The sequence below is a fragment of the Zootermopsis nevadensis genome, unplaced genomic scaffold (assembly GCF_977971745.1).
Source record: "Zootermopsis nevadensis isolate Lab colony 2312 unplaced genomic scaffold, Znev_1.0 Znev_ptg000012l, whole genome shotgun sequence".
Lineage (NCBI taxonomy): Eukaryota > Metazoa > Arthropoda > Insecta > Blattodea > Termopsidae > Zootermopsis > Zootermopsis nevadensis.
Genome location: NW_028259144.1, coordinates 10,304,561 through 10,326,574, shown reverse-complemented (window position 1 = coordinate 10,326,574; position 22,014 = coordinate 10,304,561). Strand labels below are relative to the sequence as shown.

Genomic DNA, 22,014 nt, shown 5'->3' with positions numbered 1-22,014 from the left:
AGTGGATATAGTTATATTTTTATGTAATACAGCTTTCATAATATTTTTCAACGTACATGTGGCTTATGATTTGCATTAATATCATGTACTCTAAATGTCAAAGCGCTTCAGTTATTTGTAAACAGATATTTTTCTTCGAAATGAGTGAAATGTTAAGTTCAGAAGAAAACGCAAGTGCTGATGTCTCTGTCTTGTTTGTTTAAAACACATCTGTGAAAACATTCAAAACACGTTATGCTCTCTAGTGACAGATGCGAGAGTTGGCGCCAAAAATCCGGTCGCATCATATCCGCCAGTTCCCAATTCACCACATTGTTTATTTCCGTTTCTATTTCGAAACGCCTCTTAAGATGATGGCTGTCAGCTGTCTCTTGGTCTACAGTACGCTAGCCAGAAGAATAGATTTGAATCCAGAGCTACGGTATCGAGAAAAATCCGACCTACTAGCAAGTTGGAAAATATAATCTTTAACAACTGCTAATTTTATACAGTACTTGTTGACGATGACAGAACATTTCTTCATTTAAACATTAACACCTGTACATTCGCAGAAATGTAGGCCTAGTTGGCATCTCGGAATTTCTACGTCAATTCTCTTTGTAACAAACAATTATTTAATTTTTCGAACTCTGGTAGGTCACGTTTTCTGTAATTTTTTTTTTAAATTTTCCTCGCTAACTTTTGTAATAAAACTCGGAACTCAAAGCCCACTCTACTATCATCAATTTAATCAACTTCACATACTCAATGTATCATACCAGAAACCATTTAATATTATCCTCGCAGTTGCCTGTTGGTCTTTTCAGTGTCTATTCTTCAAAAGTTCTCCCAAGGAAAATTCTGTAAGCATTTCATGCTTATTTCACCTACATTTCCAGCACAATCTAAATACTTTGATGTAATTATTCTCAAAAACATACGCAAACTGGAGATATGAGAATTTTGTTCATGTGTTTATTACTTTATAACGACATGCATGCGATATGATTTCTGTGAATGTGTCTTTGTTTTCCTTTCCCCACTCAATGCAGTGCCCAGCAACTTTGTACCATAATATAATAGTACTTTTGTTAAGGTTAGTTTCTGTATAATGCAGAATAATAAATATCGTACATCGATTCGGCTTCTTGTTTAATTGTTTAAACTAATAAATAATTGACTACTGATAGCATAATTTCTATCTCAAGATAAAACCGACAAACTTAAATGTATTTTTCTTTGAAAACTACAAACGTTGCAACGTTACGTATTGGTGAGGTATTTGCCTACTAGTACAAAACATGCACTCGTGTTGATTTGTAATTTTTATGTTCATTGCTAAAACATTTCTTATACATTATTCGCAGCACATTGATACGTTTAGAAAATAGCAGGCTTCTTACCTGACCGTCTCGTTTCTACGAAAAAGTAATCAGTTGCAACTTCTTATTAAATCAGGCGTATCGTTAACGGACAGAATTATTGCAAGTTGGTTTTGAGAATAACAGGCATAGAAGTCTTTAATTAATAAGCATCGGTACAGGGACCATACTTGACAGTAAGGATATTGCTGCGATATCTGTAACATATCAAAACTTTTCGATGAACTGGATAAAGAGTCCTGCGTAACTCGGAACCCAGCTATCAGCATGTGACGGCTGTGTTCCGCCTTGCGACTAATACATTTCCCGGAACTTCGCTCGCTGCTGCTACGGCTGCATGTCTTGGTGGGTTTCACGTTAAGTGGGACAAACTGTATAACATAAGGTCATTCACTGCTCCGGACTTTCTCCGTAAAGCTTTATGGCAGTGATTGATTTGCCAACCGTAAATATGCCTGTAAATCTTTGACAGTGATTATTTCTGTAATCGTGATTATGGTGGATGTAGTCTGTAATAAAAGATAAGCTTAACAGACCCGAATTCGATTCCAACCGCTGTCCATACATTAAAAATATGAAAACAATTAACAGGCTACTGACATAAAACAACAAATTGCCTGATGACTGCACTTAAATAAATTCCCGCAATCCCTCAGGCAGTTGTGCATTGTTATGTAAACATGAATTCTGTGTGTAACTGTAATGAATAAACATACATATGAATGACGATATCAACAAAAACATTGCCGGGACGTGAGACAACTTACCTGTGCAGAGGATTACAGAGTCTCCCTCAGAATGCCGGCCAGTTGAGCGGTGTCCTTAATCTCCGTCTTCAACGAATTCGCTGCCTTCGGGGATGACATTGAGCTGTTGTCGCCTGCAATCGTGAGTTGCAGATGCACCGAGTCGTCTCCTGTAGAGTATGTTGCCGCGGGGACCAGGACTGTCTCCACATCCACGTGGTCAACTTTGCATCGCCAATCACTTTCCGACACTTTGTTCTGTACCGGCAATACATGTTCGTCTGTGTCCTTGCCAGGAGTCGGAGCGTCAGTCGCCATCTGTATTCTTACCGAACCTGCCCTATGAATGACGGACGTGGGTAACAGAGTCTCTTGCATTGTTTCATTTCCATTGCATGTTCTTTCTGACCGCCATCCTCCGGTTCTTCCCATAGCTCCAGAAGCCGACGACCGACTACCTGATGGTACGAAGCAAGGCAGAACCTGCTTGAATTCCTTCCTGAAGTTTTCGTTGAGCCATGCGTAAAGAAAGGGGTTGTAACATGTGGAACTCATCGCTATGGCATGCACCATGAAGAAGCACAGGTTGTAGTATTTCCACGAACCGATTGGAATGTATAGGTCATTGAGGAGATTAACGAGGTTCAGTGGAAGCCAAGAAACGCCAAAAATCGTTACCATGGCGATAAGCATGCGATTTGTACGGCGTTTTCTCTCCCTGTCAAGTTCTTCCTTTCTGGAGTTTTTGGAACCCGGCTTAGCCCTGGCACGGTCGTTTAATTTTAGGGAAACTTTAATATAGCAGAAAGCTATGATTATGAAAGGAAGTACGAACTGCATGGAAGTGGTTAGGGCACCGTACAGCTGCCGGAAGTCCTCTGACGGCCAAAATTCCTCGCAGTAATACCGACCGTCCAAGAATCTATGTCTGATGTATATTCCATACGGAAGAGTGACTATCAAAGAGAACATCCAAATGCTAAAGATAATTATGATGCATGTGATGAGCTGCATGCGCTGTTGAAATGGGTAGATTATCACGAAGAAGCGATCTATGGCTATTGACGTGAGTGTAAGTGTCGATATGTACACGCTGATACCTTGAGCGCATGAAACTAGGCGGCAGAGTACCCTGCCGAATATCCACTGACCCAGGAAGGTGTATAGTGGTGTGAATGGAACGGCCAGGGTGCACAGCAGGATATCTGAGAGAGCCAAGTTCGTGATGAAGAAGTTAGTCACTGTCTGCATAGCGCGGTTACGGCCAACCACGTAACACACCAGCACGTTTCCGAACACACCCAGAACGAAGATTGTGGTGTATAGGATGCAGAACAATGCCTGGACCGCGTGGTCGTGGATAATGTCGTAGTGTTCCACGGTGTCATTTTTGCTAGAGCGGCAATTGCTGTCGAAGAAATCGGAGCAGTTGGTCTCCACGGTGGATACCATAAAATACAGTGACTGGTTTATGGCCATGGAGGCTGTTTCAGACATTCTAATTATTACTATTAACTGGAATAATCTTGATAGCCTTCTGCAAGAGGCAAAGCAGAACACAAGAATTTCTCACATGGAAAATATTCGTTATTTTTAATTATTTTTTAGCTTTACTCAAGACATTAGGCCTCATGTTCGTTCCTTGAAGATTTTTCATGTATTTTTGTGCACATAAGCTGGTTCATCTCGCGCTTGAATCAGTCTTCGGCATTTTTGTTTATTTTTAGATAATCAAAATTTACCGGACGGGATCCATAAATCACACTCAACACTGACACTGAAGGTTTATCACATCTCCGTACGGTGTTCAACAGACTCTCCAATTCATTCGCACACTTTTGATTAAACAGAAACGCAATCAATCACTGAAGCTCTTCAAGACACCTCTTAAAGGGCAGATCCTAGCGATTGAAATAAACAGATTTTTTTACGCAGTTATCGGCACATATTTCTGTTCTTATTTGGATTACGAGGATCCTGTACTTATAAATGCAGTTATTAAGTTTAATTAAATTTAAATTATCAATCTTATTGATTTAACGTTAGTCTAAATAAAGAAATTAAATTACATTGTGAACAGTAGCCAAAAATTAAACGAAGTGAGCAGGATATTTTGGAAACAAAAGAGTTACTTCTCCGTACATTTTCCTTAGAACACGTATATGTTAATGTATGAAACAGATGCATAATATATATATATATATATATATATATATATATATATATATATATCACTTGTATTTTAGCACGACACTAATGATTTTTTCAAATTTAAACTCGCCATCATGCTGTAAATTCACGTCATGTGAATTACTGTTTGCGTGTGCTGTTTATTTTCACTGTGTACACCTCTGCCCCCACAAACACAATTTCACAGCGATTGTAATTTTTCAAATTTCTTCTGAAAATAACTACATTTTTGTTGAATGAAGCAGATAAATTAACAGAGTCGATTTATGATTTTGAAACAAGTGCAAGATCGGTTGAAAGAAAATGTGGATATCTGACGTGTTTTAACACTTATTCGTTAAAATATCCCTGAGCTGTTTACAAGAAATACGCGCTTCAGTCTTCCATTTGCGAGGCGGGACCACCTGTTGAGTACACAAGAAACACTGTCGTACAAACAAAGACGCCCGGGTGGTTGGTATTCTTATCATCTCCGATGAGTCAAAGTAGACGCACTAGTATTATGTTTAAAAAAACTTTCTTGAAATTAAATCTACTTTTTAATTAGGCCTGTTTAAAAATATATCTGTAATTTTGTAGTGCATAAATGTTATAATAAATAACAAAAGAAGATACATTATTCGCATATCGAAATTTCTCGTCATTACGATAATCAAATAGCCATTACTTATTGTAGATTTCCGTAGATTCAAAATCTGAATTTCTCATCAGGTGTAGGCAATAAAATTTGAGTTGTTCGTGGAGATCAGTACTGTGTAACAATAGGACATCGTAACAAATTGGCCACCAATAAAATGGACTGTTGCTTGATTCATATGTAGGGTCAGTCTTCTTCACTTCGGTATTTGAATCTGTTTTTTGACAGTTAATAATGTAGTTATTTAGCCACAAAAACCACATCCATTTAAATTGTTTCACATTAATGTGAAAACAAGATTTCTTACTACATTTTTGAATAAATATCACATTATGTCCCTTTTTGTTGGTTTTGGCATGATCATACGTTTATGAATAATACACAGGTCTTCACATTTTCTCAGAAACAAATTTTTTCACACTTTGTACACCAATTAAGACCCATCTCAGAATTAAATTTATGTTTATTGTGTTATTTGCTGGTGATGGCTGTCCTAGGTTAATAAATTTTTCTCAGCGTCTGTTAAATTAAAACAGATAAAATGTAAACAGATCTGTAATATATTTTTGACAAGGTTTTTTGCTGATAAGGATGATCAACACAGTTAACTCAACCGACGTCAACTACACTATGATCACAGATAACCCTGAGAAAAACGTTGTTGTATTCAGACTAGGCCTGATGTAAAGTTTGTCCTTGGCTTATTATAACACACTCTTCATTGCTAGGATGTTTGTTACAACACCCCGCAAGACAATAGCTCATAAAAATTGGCTTATAGCAGAAAGTTATAAAACTTTCTGTTTTTCCAAGTTCTATGCCAACATTTCAGATATAAGCACTCAAGTTTGTACGTAACTTTGTTGGACACTCACAGAAATTAATTTGGATTACATGTTTTATGAAACTCGGAGTTGATGAATTAATACCAGCTTCCTGTTATGTGTGACAGAGGAAACTTTCAAATTAAAATTGTAAGTATTTTAAAGAATGCCTTCAGTTCAGAAATCTAAGCTCACAATTATTTTATTTTTCTCACTTTAGCAAAATTACTAATAAAATTAATTTTATTATTAAGTGGCTGCCATAGATCTTGCATAAAATATTTCTGTCCCAGTGCTACGAGCTAGTACATTAAATACCGACATAATTCAAACCTGACACTGTCACTGAAGTTTCTTTATTCAGAAAACTATATACAAATTGAGCACTGGGCCGGTAGATTATTTGGCTAGACACCTAATGGGACTTGCTGTTATTACGACTGACTGTACCATGTTAATATCCTTTGAAATGGATCTTTACAGACGTATTAGATACTTCAATCAAAACTTTGGCGTTTGAATTTTAGTTGTTACACATTTCTTTGATTCTTGTTATGTAGAGAATGTTTTCGGTTAGTGCCGTGCTCATGTTTGGCGCTCGTAGACAAGTTCGTAAATATACTGAATGTAGCACTGTAGTCTGATGTACAAATCTTGTAATTACGAAAGAATTTTGGCAATGTTTCAAGTTCGATCATACGTATCATTTGATAATAAGAAGCATGGAATTTGTCTGTCTGGACATATCTGACAGAAAACGCATCACACTTGTTAGTCACTACGTAGTGAGGTGACACAGACCCGATGTTGGAAACAGTTAAAATACTACAATTTGAGTCACACGATAGCAGTTGAATGGGGCGCACTTCAAGAATCGCGACCGCTAGAATCAACAGTTTACGAGCGACTGAAAAGTAGCTTCAGACGCTCCGTGACCCATTGTGTCCACCCACCACCGCGCGCAACCGCACTGTGGTCTGGGCGGCACTAAATATGATCCTCCCCTCACCCTCGCAAATTCAATGACTTTGAAATCAGCACTACACGTATCTTTCAGTGTTAAGACCGTGACACTGAACGTAGCATTTCAGTTGTCAGCGTCCCCGGTAATTATTTGGGAAAAATCAAATTTGATTCTAGCCCTAAATGCCGATTGTTTTGACAGACTTTAAATAATAATCAGTTACTATGACACAACACTCCTCCATCTGTGTAGCAGTCACCTAGTTGCATGCGTCAAGGTCACAGAGAGATCTCACACGCTTGCAACGCGAGCAGTGGAGTCCAGGCAAGTGAAGACGGCTCAGAATTCGCACCGTAGCAAAGCTAGCAACGTTCTACTATTGACTTGGAGCTGCGCGGGAAAGTGGGTGAAATCCTTCCGTTTTCTTGTAGCATAAAGCGTTGTACCCCCCCTAAATAAAACAGGAATAACCCGACGAGGCTCAGAGCGATAACGGATTTTGGGGTGTAGGAGTGTTGTGACAACAGCTGTTACGTTGAGTAATATTTATCAAAGAAAGAAACACTTGATTAAGGTTTGCAGCTGCATGTCTCTGCCTAAGACCCGACTAGCTTAGAGATTGATCTTTACACGTCAAACCTATGAGTTAAATACATAATAACACTTTTTATAACTAATATAATTAATATTAGTGAAGTGTATAAATCAACACTTCGTACTATACATAAAGCACACCTAATTGCAACAGAATTTTGGAGACGGCGTCTTTTAATGCCGAGGATGATAGATGTCATTAAGTATCTAAGTTTTAATTGAGGGCCTTATGATGTACTGGAGCACGAAAAGTGATTCTATATCAAGTGTCATTATAGTGTGGAATAGAAATGAGGTGTAATAATAATAATACAATTATATAAGAAATATATAATATAATTATATATACTGCTTACAGCCATAGCGAATATGAAAATTTCTCCATTTCTAAAATATATAGTAAAAATCACTGCATATTTTCTTCAAATTAAGGGACAATCTGTAGAGCAGAAACGGGGAATTTTCTGTTAAAATATATATTTATTGTATCCTGTTCTTGAAGTTTTGTTTGTGTTTTGCTCTGTGGAATTGCCCAAGAAGGAATACTGCTGAAGATTCGGGACAAAATATACAAGGAGAAAGGAGACAAAATACAAAAGGAAACAAAAATATAGATAATACAAAGAAAAATAAAACCAAAAAAATACGAAATCGAAAAGTGGAGGAGAAGAAGAATGAAAAATAAAGAAGATGAAGGAAAGAATGAGCGATTGAAAGAGGTTTGAAGAGAGGCGATGTGGAAAGTTTGGAACGAAGAAAAAGGGATGGAAGTAAGAGAGACCGGGAGGGAGGGAGGGACGAAGGAAATGAAACAAACTAAATCGTCTCCACTTCTTCACAGACTTCATTTACTGGGCTCTATCCCAACCTAGGCGAATAGTTAATTTGACGAGAAACGGACAAACCATTCATTATTCTTCTTGTTAGCAAGAGCAGTCAGCGCTGTCACATTTCGAATAACCTCTGGCCTTTGTCAGGGTACGTCCACCGCTCAAACATCCCGTACGTACCTGACGCAGTTGCAGGAAGGTTGTCCGTCACAAACACCTTTAAATTGGAACAGCACTTCCACAAACAACGCGGATATCAGAAGTGTTGTGTCTTCTTAGTTGACACGAGAAATTGATGCTGAAGATCCATGGTCTACGCAGTCTGTATTCAAGACAACAAATATCGCTGCGCACAATGGTTTCGCAACTGTTTTTGATTGTGATTGTGAAGGAATTTCCTTGCCTGCAAACAATTCCTGCCAAGACCCACAACAGCAACATGATTGGGGTGAGGAATTCACCCTCCGTCCTTATTGGTACTAGAAAGATATGAACCAGGGTACTATTTATCTTTATATTTTCCCACAGGGTTAGAGCCTCTGACATGGAAAACTCTTTGAAATAATAATTGATGCTGTTTCGCTTGTCTGCACCACGTTAAAGACAAAGTTTGACTCTTGTGCCTATTTTCGTGTACCCGTCTCTGTTATTATTTTCCTTTAATTAATTAATAATACTTGCGTTTGGCCTAGCGTCTAAACGCTGACCACATCTATTCCATCGGAAGCAACGTTTCGCCTTGGCCCCTTTCACAAAGCCCAGGCTTGCAACCCTGCTGCTGTTGCTGGAGCAATATTACTGTAAACTGTGGCGAAACCTATGGGGGGAGGTTTGCCACGAATCACCTTAACTATTATTCTTTCCGTTTATTAGTTATTAATTGCATTCTATATAAATTTATATTATTTTTGCGTCCTTCTTCTAACGTTGACTTGTGTAATTAGAATTATAGGCCTGCTGCTATCATCCAAGTTATGTACTGTCATAATCTAGTATCTTGTTTGTTCCAGTTTTGCGTGTTCAATTATCTTTTTATAAATTAATTACCTTATTTTTGCTAGGGTACTGATACAATTCAATAAGCAGCTCGTATTTCTGCAAACAAAGTTTAAGTAGTCTCTTTCTTTACCGCTCACTAGTTGGCTTTGTCATTAACTTTCGCTGAAGTCATGTAATTGACAACTTTATTGTTGTTCTTTTGTTGTGTTTCTTTGTGCTATCTGCAATTGGCCCTCTAACTTTAAATAAAGCACATTATTAATAAATAATTGAATTGAATTATTATTATTTCTTTATATTATGTGTAAAATAGGCCTTGACATCGTGATTATAGTGTGGGGGTGCCCCGTCTTGTTGGAAGTAAATGTCATTTTCTTCTTGCGAGAACTAGCTTGATGAGTTACTTCAAAATAGTAAATGCCTATTTAAAGAAATTCTGTCTCAAGGTACAGTTGAATGACACATCACACGGGATCGTAAATCCTGGTAAGTTCATTAACTTGTCAACATGAATGTTCGGATTGTCAGAATGTTAGTATTTGCAGTTGTCGGTTCACTGTGACCTTTAGCTTGAATGTTGCCTCGTCAGGAAATCTGAGGATGTTCGGCCACCTCGTTCACAAAACTCAGCTCTGCGATCCGAATTCCATTCTCCCTAGCGACTTACAGATTTCTTTGGCGATTGTGTGAATTGCTGCAAAACCATAGCAGAATATTCCCCACTCGTTGATGATCGATGTTTCCTATATTATTGCCTGAACACGCCAGTCTCATAATGTTAACATATATTTAAAATACATTCTCAAATATCCAGTACCATTTTAAAATGTATTTGTGTTGCTCGAAAGTCAAGTAAATGTACGCCATTTTGTATGGTTCTCTGAATCATTGGGTAGGGTATTGCTAAAGCCATCTGTGCATGTTACACTGCTAGTAGCATATTAAATTAATGTTCCGTCATGGTTACGTTTAGAAATTATACACCTTTAGAAATGCTGAATTGTGTTAGCTTCCTGTAATTAGAGAAATTCTCCCTGTTTTGAGGGAAATAAATAAATAAATGATGACGATCAATTCGGTATCCGTCCACCGCTCTCTGTTGCTTCAATGTTGTTTTGTCTTTCTGTTGAAGTTCAGTGTTCCTATTTACACACAAAATCACTGTTGCTATAACTTTTAATATCTTGAACTCAGTTTCCGCCTGTGCTTGGCCAAATATTATTCTTTGCTTTATTAAATAATATCATTTTTAAGTAGGGTGTTTAGTATTCACTCAGAACGACATTCAAGAAAATAAGTATTTTACCGTTTACTTGAAAAATCTAGAATATTTATGGAAAATGTTTAAAGCTCTTCATTATGTAGTCCTTTCCTCTACTCTGGAGAAAATTACGTAATAAGGAGCTTCATAAGTTGTACTCTTAACTATAATAATCGAATGAAGGAGAAAAATTGAATAGCATACATATAAGGCATGAGGGCTTATAAAAACGCATACAGAATTTTCGTTCAAAAAGATTAAGAAATGTTGAGGAACGCAAGAATAATTTAATCAATCACTTCTCTAAGGGGATGTCTGTTTGTACATTCAGTTATTGAAACAAAATGTCCTCTAGAATGTGCTACCATAGAATAATGACACTTCGTCGTTGTAAATCCACAGTTAATGTTACCCCTAAATTCAGTTAGGTACAATAAATTTAACAGCCTACATTGTTAATGGAATTTGAGTCAGTATCAATACTCGCGTCTTGTTTAGTGAAATTTGTCCCAATGTCAGAAAATTTAACATTTTTAAAATTACGTTATTTTATACAGGACGAACACCAACATGTTGTGACCGACTGAAGATAACTGGCCATAGATTCATATAGTAGTAAAACGATGTTTATAATTCATATTCTAAGCACCTTCAGAAACAAAACACATTATATAAACGCGTCTTTTATCTGAGAGGAAATTTATTAACAACAGCCTTATATTCGTACATGTGTCATCTCAAGCAGTTAATGATAAAGTGGTTATATTTCTATCAATCGTTGTCAAATCGAGTGTTAATTATAACTTTCTTTTTTCTAATTTTCTTAAAAGTTTACTAACTTTCAAATCCTGATATTCCCTTCCAAAAGGGATACAGAGTTTCGTTAAATGTGTGTTTTTTCACAGATTTTATAGTGTTGGACTTAGATAAGTGCAAAAGGACTTCAATCTTCGCGTTTAAAAAGACCATATTCAGTTACTTGTACTTGAAATTCGATTTACGTTGCGCTAAAAAACAGCAGGTACTACACTAAAATCATTATTCTGGGCATAACAAGAAATTGCTTCAGGATATAATTTAAGCCAAAAAATAATGGATATGAGATTAAAATCAGATAATTTGTTAGTCTAACTTCGTGGCCAGAAGCAGAAGAACAGACAGTAATGATCTTAGTAAATCAGGAATTTAGAATTCAAGAAACGAATAAAGGGTTTTAAGCAATCATTTCCACGATACCTCGCTCTGTCCCCAATGCTTCTTTAGAGAGAAATGTTGTCAAGTCACAAAATGGAAGAGAGAATCTCACAACAAAATAACTTCATAATTGCACTTGTTACTCAGCATTGTTACTGTGCTTGACTTCAAATGTATTTGATGGCAGTTACATGTTACGTATTTGAGCTGAATCAAGAACTGAATAAAACGTTTCTTTGAAAAACCCAAGAGGAAGAGACCATTTGCGTGTGGAAGGTTGCTGATCATTAGTTCATGATTTTATCGACTTAAGATTTCTTATTAACACGGAATTAATCCTTTGAATTTCACAAGAACAGTTATTTTGACCCGCTAAAAAACTATCAGCAGTTGAATAAATTCCCTGTACCATGGAGCCAATTAATTACTTACTTGGTGAAGAAGGTGACGTTGACAGCCTCTTCGAAATCGAAACTGGAGGTTTTGTGCAAGAGTAGGAGAGATATTTGGTAGAAATGAGCATTACCTACGTTATAGTGAAAATATATTTCGTATATCGGATGTGATTTATATCATCTTTAGCATGCATTAAAGTGATAACTAGTTAATTAAACACTAAGAACAAAAGTTTTATAAATTCAATTATTGAATAAAGTTGGAGCATAATACTCTTCTATCGGATCATACATAACTCTACGAGTAAGTCCATTCACGTGATATTTGAGTTTCGGAAAACTGCAGGTTAAGGATAATAATTTCATTTGTGTCCTATCTTTTTCTGCTGATTTCTCATCAATTTTTTCGAGTTTTATGTCTTCCATTTTCTTCCCTCTTAAACCTATATCTTTTTCTCTTTTCTATCTCCCCCACTTTCTTATCCTGCTTCTGAAAGGGACGAAATTCTTTCGCTGGCTGGAATATAGTCTGGTCGTGATTTCTCATCGCATTGGGTATTATTGAAGCCCGGCAGAAAAATGCTTTTGGGTAATATTGAGCGGTGTGGAAGAAAATTGGAAGTGGGGTCAGAGAGAAACAAGGTGAGACAACTTACAAAATGAAATTACTGTAGAAACAGGGCTGGTCCCCACCTCTGAAATTGGTTCTGCAAATTTAATAATAGGTCTACTGTGGATAGAAGAACAGACAAGCGTTATGCATTGTACATATTCTGTATAAGGTTATTATCAGAATGATTCCACATACGCCGAATTGTTGGACAAATAAAAAGTTATAATTTACATGTTTTTGTCTGTATACAGGAAAGTCAGGAATTTTTAGCCATATAAGTGACTATTATCCCTTCAAGATTGATTTTGCATCTTGTGTTGGTCAGTCGATTAGTTAGATTGTTACAGATATTTGGAACTAATTTGGGAAAAATCTCGAGCTATCACATAAAGTTCAAACGAAAAACTAGAGGCCTCCTAAGACAATTTTGCTTTTTTTTACGAAACATTATTATTTTCTATACGTGTTAGTTTACCCTGCAAGCTCTGTCGTCTATAGTGACTTCCCATCATCGACTTAACACGTTCAGCCTTATTGTCGCTGAAGAACTACAGCATGTCTGCGCTGCATGTTTCTGTGAACTTCCAAAATATCTGTACTTTGATGGTAACGTTTTATAATATCTTATATCTAAAAGTGCAGTTAATTGTTACAAAAGAGGGAAATAAGAACATTTGTAGGATTTGAGGTTTATCGACGTTTCAGAGGTCCTTGCTACACCTCCATTATCTTTACGATGACTACACTGCGCAACAACCCAGAAAAGAGACATCAACAAAGACATTTCCTATAGAATGGTTCTTACATAATATGTTAACCTATAAGAAATGCAAGAAATTTTACGAGGTGTAAGACTAGCTCAAAAATGTCTCTGCTGCATGGAATCAGTTAGTTAGGAAAAGTGGTGATAATGACAGAACCGATTAAGACGTGTGTGTCCATTAACTGCGTGTATACACTCAGGGCAGGCCCCCCCCCCCCCCAAGCCACAGAGCACGTGGAAGTGTCCACTTGTTTCTAATATTCAGCTCAAATAAAACAGGTGACAGAAAGAAGCTTCAGTTTTCTTGAAAAGAGTTTGGAACACTGAAATATGAGAACAGAAAATGTGATAGAATTTATTTAAAATACTTGCATTGTGTTTATTATTTTCTTATATCTGTTACGTATCCCCTGATATACTTAAACCATCTCCATAAAATGTGTTGTTAGGTTAGGTTTTAAGATATACCAGTACCGCACTACTCTAGATGTTGTGAGTTTTCTTTGGTAATGTAGACACATACAAAAATCTGCCGAGGTTTGGCTTTGTCACAGTGGCAATTTGAGCAGACAGGGAGGTAAGGTCGACTGCCCCGTTAATTAATTTTTATTCAAATTTAAAATTCTCGGACTTGAAGATGGAGACAGTATATTCCTCCAAAACATTAGTGTCTATCTACAAGTCTTCACGGCGTTGCAATCCGTAATATCAACATCGATTATAATATTGTTCATATTTCCTAGTTCATTCTTATTAATATCTTTCTTTTGTTAGATTTTTAATAAATTATTATTTCTCTTGTCTCTCATTGCACGGCATGCAATAATGGCAATTAAAATTATGGAGGCATTAGTATCAAACAATTATTATGTACTTAACAGAAGGAAAGGTAAAAGTATCTGACATTCTTGCAGAGAGGCTATACAGAGAGAAATAAATGGTATTCACCACATACTATGTAGCCCCTAGGCGGAAAGTAAACATTCTAGCCCGAGAAGAATTTGTTATAAACAGTCTTTAGTTATACAACAGTATTTCCCGGTCATGTTATATATACATATATATATATATATATATATATATATATATATATGTGTGTGTGTGTGTGTGTGTGTGTGTGTTAAGGCCTGTATGCATCCTATTATAACTCTAACAAGAACTGGAGACCGGCAGCTCTCCGCGATCACCACTTGTTAAATAGTAATTTAGTTCAATGACGTAATTTGATTTCTACTACAATACTAAATTTAAATTAAGGACAATGTTGTAAGGATTTTCTCTTTGCCTCCGTTGTGCCCCGATCGGCTAAGGAGTTACCGAAACTCCTGTCCAGTGAGTACCGGAGTCTCATTCGGAGGAGTAAATAAGCCAGAGCGTGGATCTGCCCTTGTAAGACTCCACTCCGTTTCTGTGGCGTGGTGTTTTTAACTGTGTATCCAGTCGGATACTGAGTGTGTGAAAAGTGGATGGTACAGGGAGGGTGAGAAAACCATTTTGTCCTCACTGTTAAGACAGTTTACAGTGTCTGAACACGTCATTATTACTGTAGTGAAACTGTTGGTTCGGAAGAGAATTTAAAATGCAAATAGTGCTTAAATGTTCAAGATAGGTCATTTCCATTAAGATAAATATCTGTAGCAATCTATTTCTCAAAGACATTGTTAATTACGAATCTCCAATTGTAAGGTTGAAGTGTCATGGCGTCACCACAGAAGAGCCCCAATGCTTTCCAGCCTTCGCACACATCAGTCCGGTTCATAACTTTATAATCAATTTATTTTCCAATCTCCTCTGCCCCAGACCTACGAAGTTGCATTTCATCATAAATCATTCCAACCGAATTTTATATACGCGTGTTTCCACCAGGTGAGACCTATGTCCCATCCACTTAATCTTTCTTTATAAGACAATCCAAAGAAAAATATTAGCTTTACCATTCATCTTTTTCGGGCACGGTCATTCAACTAGTACCACAGTCGTGTTGAAAAGATACATTAATTTACCGCGCTGGAAACCCGTCCTCAGGTGATGTCGTTGCATACGTAAGCATCACGTGATTAACATTCTGTGTTCGAACTCTGGCGCCTGGAATTCTGCCAACAGGAAATCGAATTTAGTTTCTCACGCCTTGATTCCATATAGCGGCTAAGCACGAGATGAAGAATGGATAAAAAGAAGGTCTTATCTGAGAAAAAAAATTTTGTCTGTATTTTAGTTATCAGGACTTCGTTGTTACTGTATTAAGCATTCTGCGTAGACTCTACGTGTCGGAAACTTCGAGAGTTAAGTCAGTAAAGTGATCAAGTGCAAATATTAAAAAGTAATCCTGGCCGTGGAATACATAACTTGTATGATCAGAATGAAGCATTAAACTCTAGAAATAATTTGAACCTTTTGAACCTGTGACAGAAGACGTGACAGGGAGAGGGGGAAATAATTGCACAGTAAGAATCTTCATAAATCATCTCTTCGTTAAATATTATTAGAGTTTTCATGTTGGTGTTCTGGATACTGACATCGTGTGTGCTTGTAGGTAAATACTGGTTTCGGATGAATATTCTGCCTCAATCCTTTGGCCTCTAAATAATATCTACCTAAAACAGTGTTCGGCAACTTTTTCCTACCGCGGTACACCCTAATTTATCAATGACTCATAATGGCACACTACAAAATTTCTACTTAATAAGGAGGTACATAACTATACGTGGCCATAACTATGTATCTACATACAAATATTTGGCTTATAAAAATGAGGCTCTTGAAAATATAACATAATATATCGAATATAACTATCGATGATGAACCAGTGTTTTTATTTAGTGTTCTGTCTGACGACAGGTCCATATGAACAGGATCCTTCCATCCTTTTCTCGGACTGGGACCTGTTCATATACGTTCTTGGCAGATGATCCATGAAGTGGTTTGCCATTGCCTTCTTCTGTGTGTGAATGGAGTAATTGTTGGGATGCCACGGAGAAACCGGGGAAGCCCCCGGAGGAAAACTTCGTGATGCCTAGACCACGGCCTTGCCCAACACAAGTTATAAATTCGGGCACCGCCGGGAATCGAACCCGAGACCCCAGGATTACAAGGCCAGCGTTCTAACCGCTAGACCACCTTGGCTCTATGTGTGTATTAAGAATTCTAATTACGAAAGATAAGATCCTGCCTTTGTCGAATTGTATCATGCGAATATTAAGTTTCGTATAAAAATTCACTGCGTACGTGAAACTTAGTGGCGGCACACTGGTAAACTTAAGAATGTTGTAACAGGTGGGACATGTACCCTTTATACGGAAAATATAAATACACACAAAGTTTCTCAGTTACAAACCCTGAAACGAGAATAACACTTGGGAGACACAGGCACATTTGGGAAGCTAAATATATAATGTATTGGATTCAACTGGCTCAGGATGAGGTTCACTGGCTAGCTCTTGTCAGTACGATAATGCAGTATTGTGATCTGTAAGAAGCAGTAAATTACTTGATCATCCCAGCGACTATCAAGTTCCATGGAGTTAGCTAAGAGGCGTTTGTCATGGGAGCTGGTTTCAAATCTTACCTACGTCTATCATCAGGTTCAACTTTATATATTTCAAGACTTTGGGATATAAAATCCTGATTAATTTAGTGGCTTTACTTCAGGTCTTACGGTGTGCATACCTTGGATGCCAAATCACTCCTGCCTTTCGAACTTAATGCCGAAAGCGCTGTTTAGTGTTCGATCACCCCTCCCCACGATGTGAAACTGAATTCCTCTCATAGGTTCCATCCAATATACCATTGATTACATTGACAACACTAATCTGAGGCTTCATTGGCGCTCTTAACCTCGATAGGTCCTTGCGGCGGGAAATTCTAGAAGCGGGCAGAAAACCATCCATCAGTTAACATTAATACAGATAACTTGCACAAAATTTCGGACTTTCCACAAAGGAGGGTTTGTATTTGAAAGGTTCACTTTCCGCATTATCACATTTTGAATTCTTATTTCTGTGTAATTTGTTGTGCTTCAGAGGGCGATCAAGAGAATCCTAATTGGTATTTTCTTTTGTTCTTAGATCGTTTTATCTCTTCTAAGTCTGGAAATAGCTTTAGGGGCAATGCCTTCCTTTATTCTTCATACGTGTTGGTTGCAGCTTCAGTGACAATTTTAGGATATCTCTGTTTGTAGTCTTGCAGCCTGTCTCCTAAAGCCCAGTGATGCCCTAAGAATTTTCTCATAACCCACGTTTCACTTCTGAAATATGAGCGAGAATATTTATATCTGTACAACATTTGACCGGCTTAACAATGCCACACGCCAAGTATGTACCCAGAGTGTGTGTGGACGGAAGACTAAGAAAGGTTTGCTTTTACTTAGTTTCTAATTATCCATAGAACCCTGACATCCAAAAATAACACCGGTATTTTTGTTGCAGGAAGAAAATTCTGGGGTTACAAGTAATTAGGCTACTCCAACTTCCTTCCAAAACCATCGCGTGTAGTCGCTGTACCTCATTCGAAAATAAATAATATAAGGACTTGCCATAGTGTCACTAAAAGCATGGAGAAACCGATCCAAAAGACGAGTAAGTATAAAACTAACCATCCTACTCTAGAAAGCAGCTTGAAATTAAACTGTCGTCGCCATTACGGTTGTAGTAAAGAAGTGTTTATTTGAGCCTTAGTACAGAGCACGAAACACTGACACTCAATTTCGTAATGAGATTGTGTTTTAAAGGGAAATGAATGAGTCTGAATTACGGACATGATGTTCACTGTTAAGTAAGTGGTACGTTATAAATTCAATAGTAGATTACAAACAATTTAATTAAAAGCAAGTTGCGTAAGTAAGTTAATTTCAGTAGCTGTTAGATCAGTTAAACTCTATTGATTAAATTAGCATAAAGTGTTTCAATTTATCTTTGTCATTATTCGTTTTATTAACTAGCATTATGGTTCAGGTTTCTGCTCAATTTATTGTTACTCCTTTGTCCAGAATGTGCCGTGCTTTTGTGAAATGATTCATCGTATTCTTTACAGAAATCAGACGCTGGAATATTTTCTGAACCATTTCAGTTCATCTTCGCATAGTATTTCATTGAATACTGCATCTTATTATTAACCAGTTATCTGCTACTAAGTCTCCAAATCAATCACTGGTGCTGCAGAGTTTAGACGAAAATTTGTGTATTCATATTTTGTTTTCCTATGAGCTTCATATTCCATATTCATATTATCATTGTTTAATTAGGCCTTTAAAGCCCGCTGTTAACTGTATATAAGACCTACTTAATGGGGGTGTGGCAAACCCATCTCCTCAATATTAATTTTGTCATGTTAAGGAATATTCTTCTGATTAACTAAAAACTACTGTCATTAAAATTGCTCTATATGCAGTCATGGTCATCTCTGTCTATTCGCCATTCCTCATGTCAATATAGTATTAAACGAATTGTATATATTTTCTAAAATATTAATTTGAAAAGAAATAATAATAAATGTGACAAAATGTGTTTAAGTTGACGCTGCCATGAGAAAACGTCGGTTATATATCTTTATCATTTCTGGGGTTATCTATTTAAGTATCTGTGAGTTTAATTAGTTTTTAAATAGTCAAAACCTAATGAATGAACTTCCATTAAAAGAATATTTGTCTAGGACTAATGTCGTTTCATCCGTGCTGGTTGCCATAGTTACAGTAGCTAAATTCTCTAAAAATGTTTACTCATGTAGTTCTGCTTACGAACGAATCAGTTGAACTTAATTTATCTTAGTTAAGTTCGTTTAAAAATAAAATAAATTGTGAGACAAAAGATTGTTTGACACCTATGACCGATTTATGTAGTATGAGATAATGGCAGTGTGGTTTCATTAACGGTAAGTAAATAAATAATATATTTTCTTGATAGAGGATCAACTCGCCGTTGGTTTAGTATTTGGGTGATCATGTGATAAAATTTCGAGGAATGTAGGACCATGTTAAGACAGTGTAAAATAAGAGTTAGCAATGGACTGGGAAGGACCTCGAATGGATGACAACATGAGTGTGCAGAATGTTAATATGGAAATATATTCGAAACTGGTGGCTTGCAATACCAGGAAGGTGTGAGGACTTGCTGTAGGGTGTAAGAGTGATGGCTATTCATGAAAATATAGTGTCAGTTGAAGTAACTAAATGTACGCATCACAAAACTGAAAAAACTGTGGTTATACGTCGCTCGTAGATTAAAGCAACGCTGCAGCAAACCAAAATAAAAGTATCTGAACCAAATGTGTTCATATGATTTATTTTAATTGATGACCAGGCTTATAAAACGCGTTATCAATATGAAATGAATAGTTATCGAAAAATACATTTATCTCCGACAGGCACAATCAGATTCTTTTTAATAGCTCTTCACATTTGTCCACGTGGCATGGATTTACTGACCAACCGAATCGCCGACTGGCGCAATTACTCCCTCACTTCATCTCTGACAGATTGAGTGACTGTATGCAACTTAAGACCAACATTATTAACAAACACAGTCGTATAAGACACTTTATGAGGTAGATAAATCAAATTTGTGTCTACAGATCCTGGTATATAATCCTCTCACCTCCTGTAATCTGTAATGGTAGTTATATAAGAGGTATTTAAATGAAATTATGTTTCAAATTCGAGCTATATGTCCAAACTTTCGTAATCAGCATCATTTAATTGCCTAGCAACAATTGAGTTTTGCAATTTTCTTAGTTTTCAATTATTATTTTTCAACAACTACTTTAAATTTGCGTTCTTATCTGAGTAATGTTTCATATGTAAACTGATATAAAAATATCTGTCATGCATCGACACAGCGTTTCATAAGAAAAATATATCATAGCTTACTTATAAACAATACAAATCAAAATTAAGGGCGTATTTAGATTTAGATAGTATTTAATTTAGAAGTTTATAATAAAGAAGGATTTCAGTCATTAGATGTGTAAAAATTATTTGTACTATTGGAGACGGCATTTGAAATCCAATAAATTATATTTACCGTTCTAAAAGGTTTTAGATAATATATGTATTCAAATGCAGTAGTTTCTGAATTTACAGATTTCTCATTTCCATCTGCATTCAAAGCAGAGATCAGAGCTTTACCAAGCAAAACGTGGATCTCTCGAAGCTTCATACAAAGGCATGAGTGTGTAGGCGTCGAGCCGTTGTGTTTGTGAGAAGGATGCACAAGCCAAATATAGCTTGTAATTTCTGTGCTAACGAACTAAACCTGGCGGCTATTTCCACAACACGCCAGCCCATTATACCACTTTTTATAACCGTATACACAATGTATAACGGAAATATAACGCAACATTTCTGCCAACTTGTTTTAAAGAAAAGGCACGGGTGTGTACGTCTCATAATATTAATATTTTCCTTTAATCCATACAAAAATATCATCTGTCGTTTGTTGATTATATTCGACTCTTGTTCCTATTGAATGACAAAAATATGCCTGCGAATATGAAAATAACAATACTCATTTTTAAAAATAATATATTGTTATGAACAACATACTGCAGGGAGCAAAGATATTCTTGAGAAGCTTATAGTCGCGTAGCTGTTCAAGAAGCTCATCGTCTGTTACGGAACCTGAAGTTCTCTTATCTTTAAATACTTTATTGTTACAGATACCAGAGCGTTCAGTGGAAATTTATAACCTATGTTATAATCGTTTCTGTCCTCCGATTAAGTTGCGATAATGCCTTAGAATACAAAACCTTTCATAGCTTATGAGGGAGACGCCACTTAAGTGCACATTTTCTTGTTAATGTTAACAATGGATATTAATTCTGCTCTTCCTACATCGTAATTGCTGGAATTCGCATTCCTTGTCTTAATTTTAGAGATTTTTGTTTGTTTGTTGTTGGTGCTTCACGTAAAAATTGGCCATCCATTAAACGTGCATCAGCCTCAAATACTGTGTCCAAAGACTAAGACGTTGGCATATTTAGTAAATATTAGGTTTTGCTTACGCTTGCTTTAAAGTAATTTCTTTTGTAGAATTTATTTACTAGTTTGCATTTTTGTAGATAATTATTTAATATTTATTACGTGTTCCTGTTGTTATTTTGGCTTTATATTTAATTTATTATTTGTGCCGTATCTGTAGTTGGCTACTGGGCTGTTGATGGAACGAAATACAATAAGTAACTAAAACTGAGATTATTATAATTAACTCTACTGTAGACAGCCTTCACCGAAACGTGTAGCGCTATTAGAATGTTCAATGAACCCACTGCTATATGAAGATAAAAGTTCATCATTGTACTTACAAAATTCCTCTGTTGGACAGAATTCTGTGCCACTGCAATCCATTTGACGTCTTCACAAATATCTTCTGTAATGATGTTAATTATCATGCTAAACTTCAAAGTAACGTCACATAACCTGTGTTATAGGACGTGTTCTTTAAACTTTAGGTCTGCTAACCTACGGTACATCATCATATTGAAACCGCGGTGAAATCTTCAAATCAGGCATCTTTAATTTTACTTTAATATGAATATTTCTGCTGTCAACCGTGATACAGAATTCTCTAAAGAAGTTAGTGTTTTTTATGTACACTCCAGTAGTTTATGTCTTGTCGAATCATGATTAACCGTGTCGTCTAGAGTCCGTTAGTT

The 22,014-nt window shown here is 36.5% G+C and overlaps 1 protein-coding gene and 1 long non-coding RNA gene across 3 annotated transcripts in view; one reads left to right on the top strand and one right to left on the bottom strand.

Annotated features, from left to right (window-relative positions):
- Positions 1-6,647, bottom strand: part of sNPF-R (short neuropeptide F receptor) — a 145,816-nt gene extending 139,169 nt beyond the window's left edge. For both annotated transcript variants that reach the window (XM_087347886.1, XM_087347887.1), the window contains exon 1: positions 2,129-6,647. In XM_087347886.1, coding sequence (XP_087204012.1) covers positions 2,141-3,604 — 1,464 coding nt within the window. In that variant the 5' untranslated portion in view covers positions 3,605-6,647 and the 3' untranslated portion in view covers positions 2,129-2,140. The remainder of the gene's footprint in view (positions 1-2,128) is intronic.
- The window catches only part of LOC110827666 (uncharacterized), a 163,838-nt gene extending 145,898 nt beyond the window's left edge, over positions 1-17,940 (top strand). The window contains exon 3 of the long non-coding RNA XR_002542443.1: positions 17,796-17,940. This is a non-coding gene — a long non-coding RNA (uncharacterized LOC110827666). The remainder of the gene's footprint in view (positions 1-17,795) is intronic.
- The last annotated feature ends 4,074 nt before the right edge of the window (positions 17,941-22,014 follow it).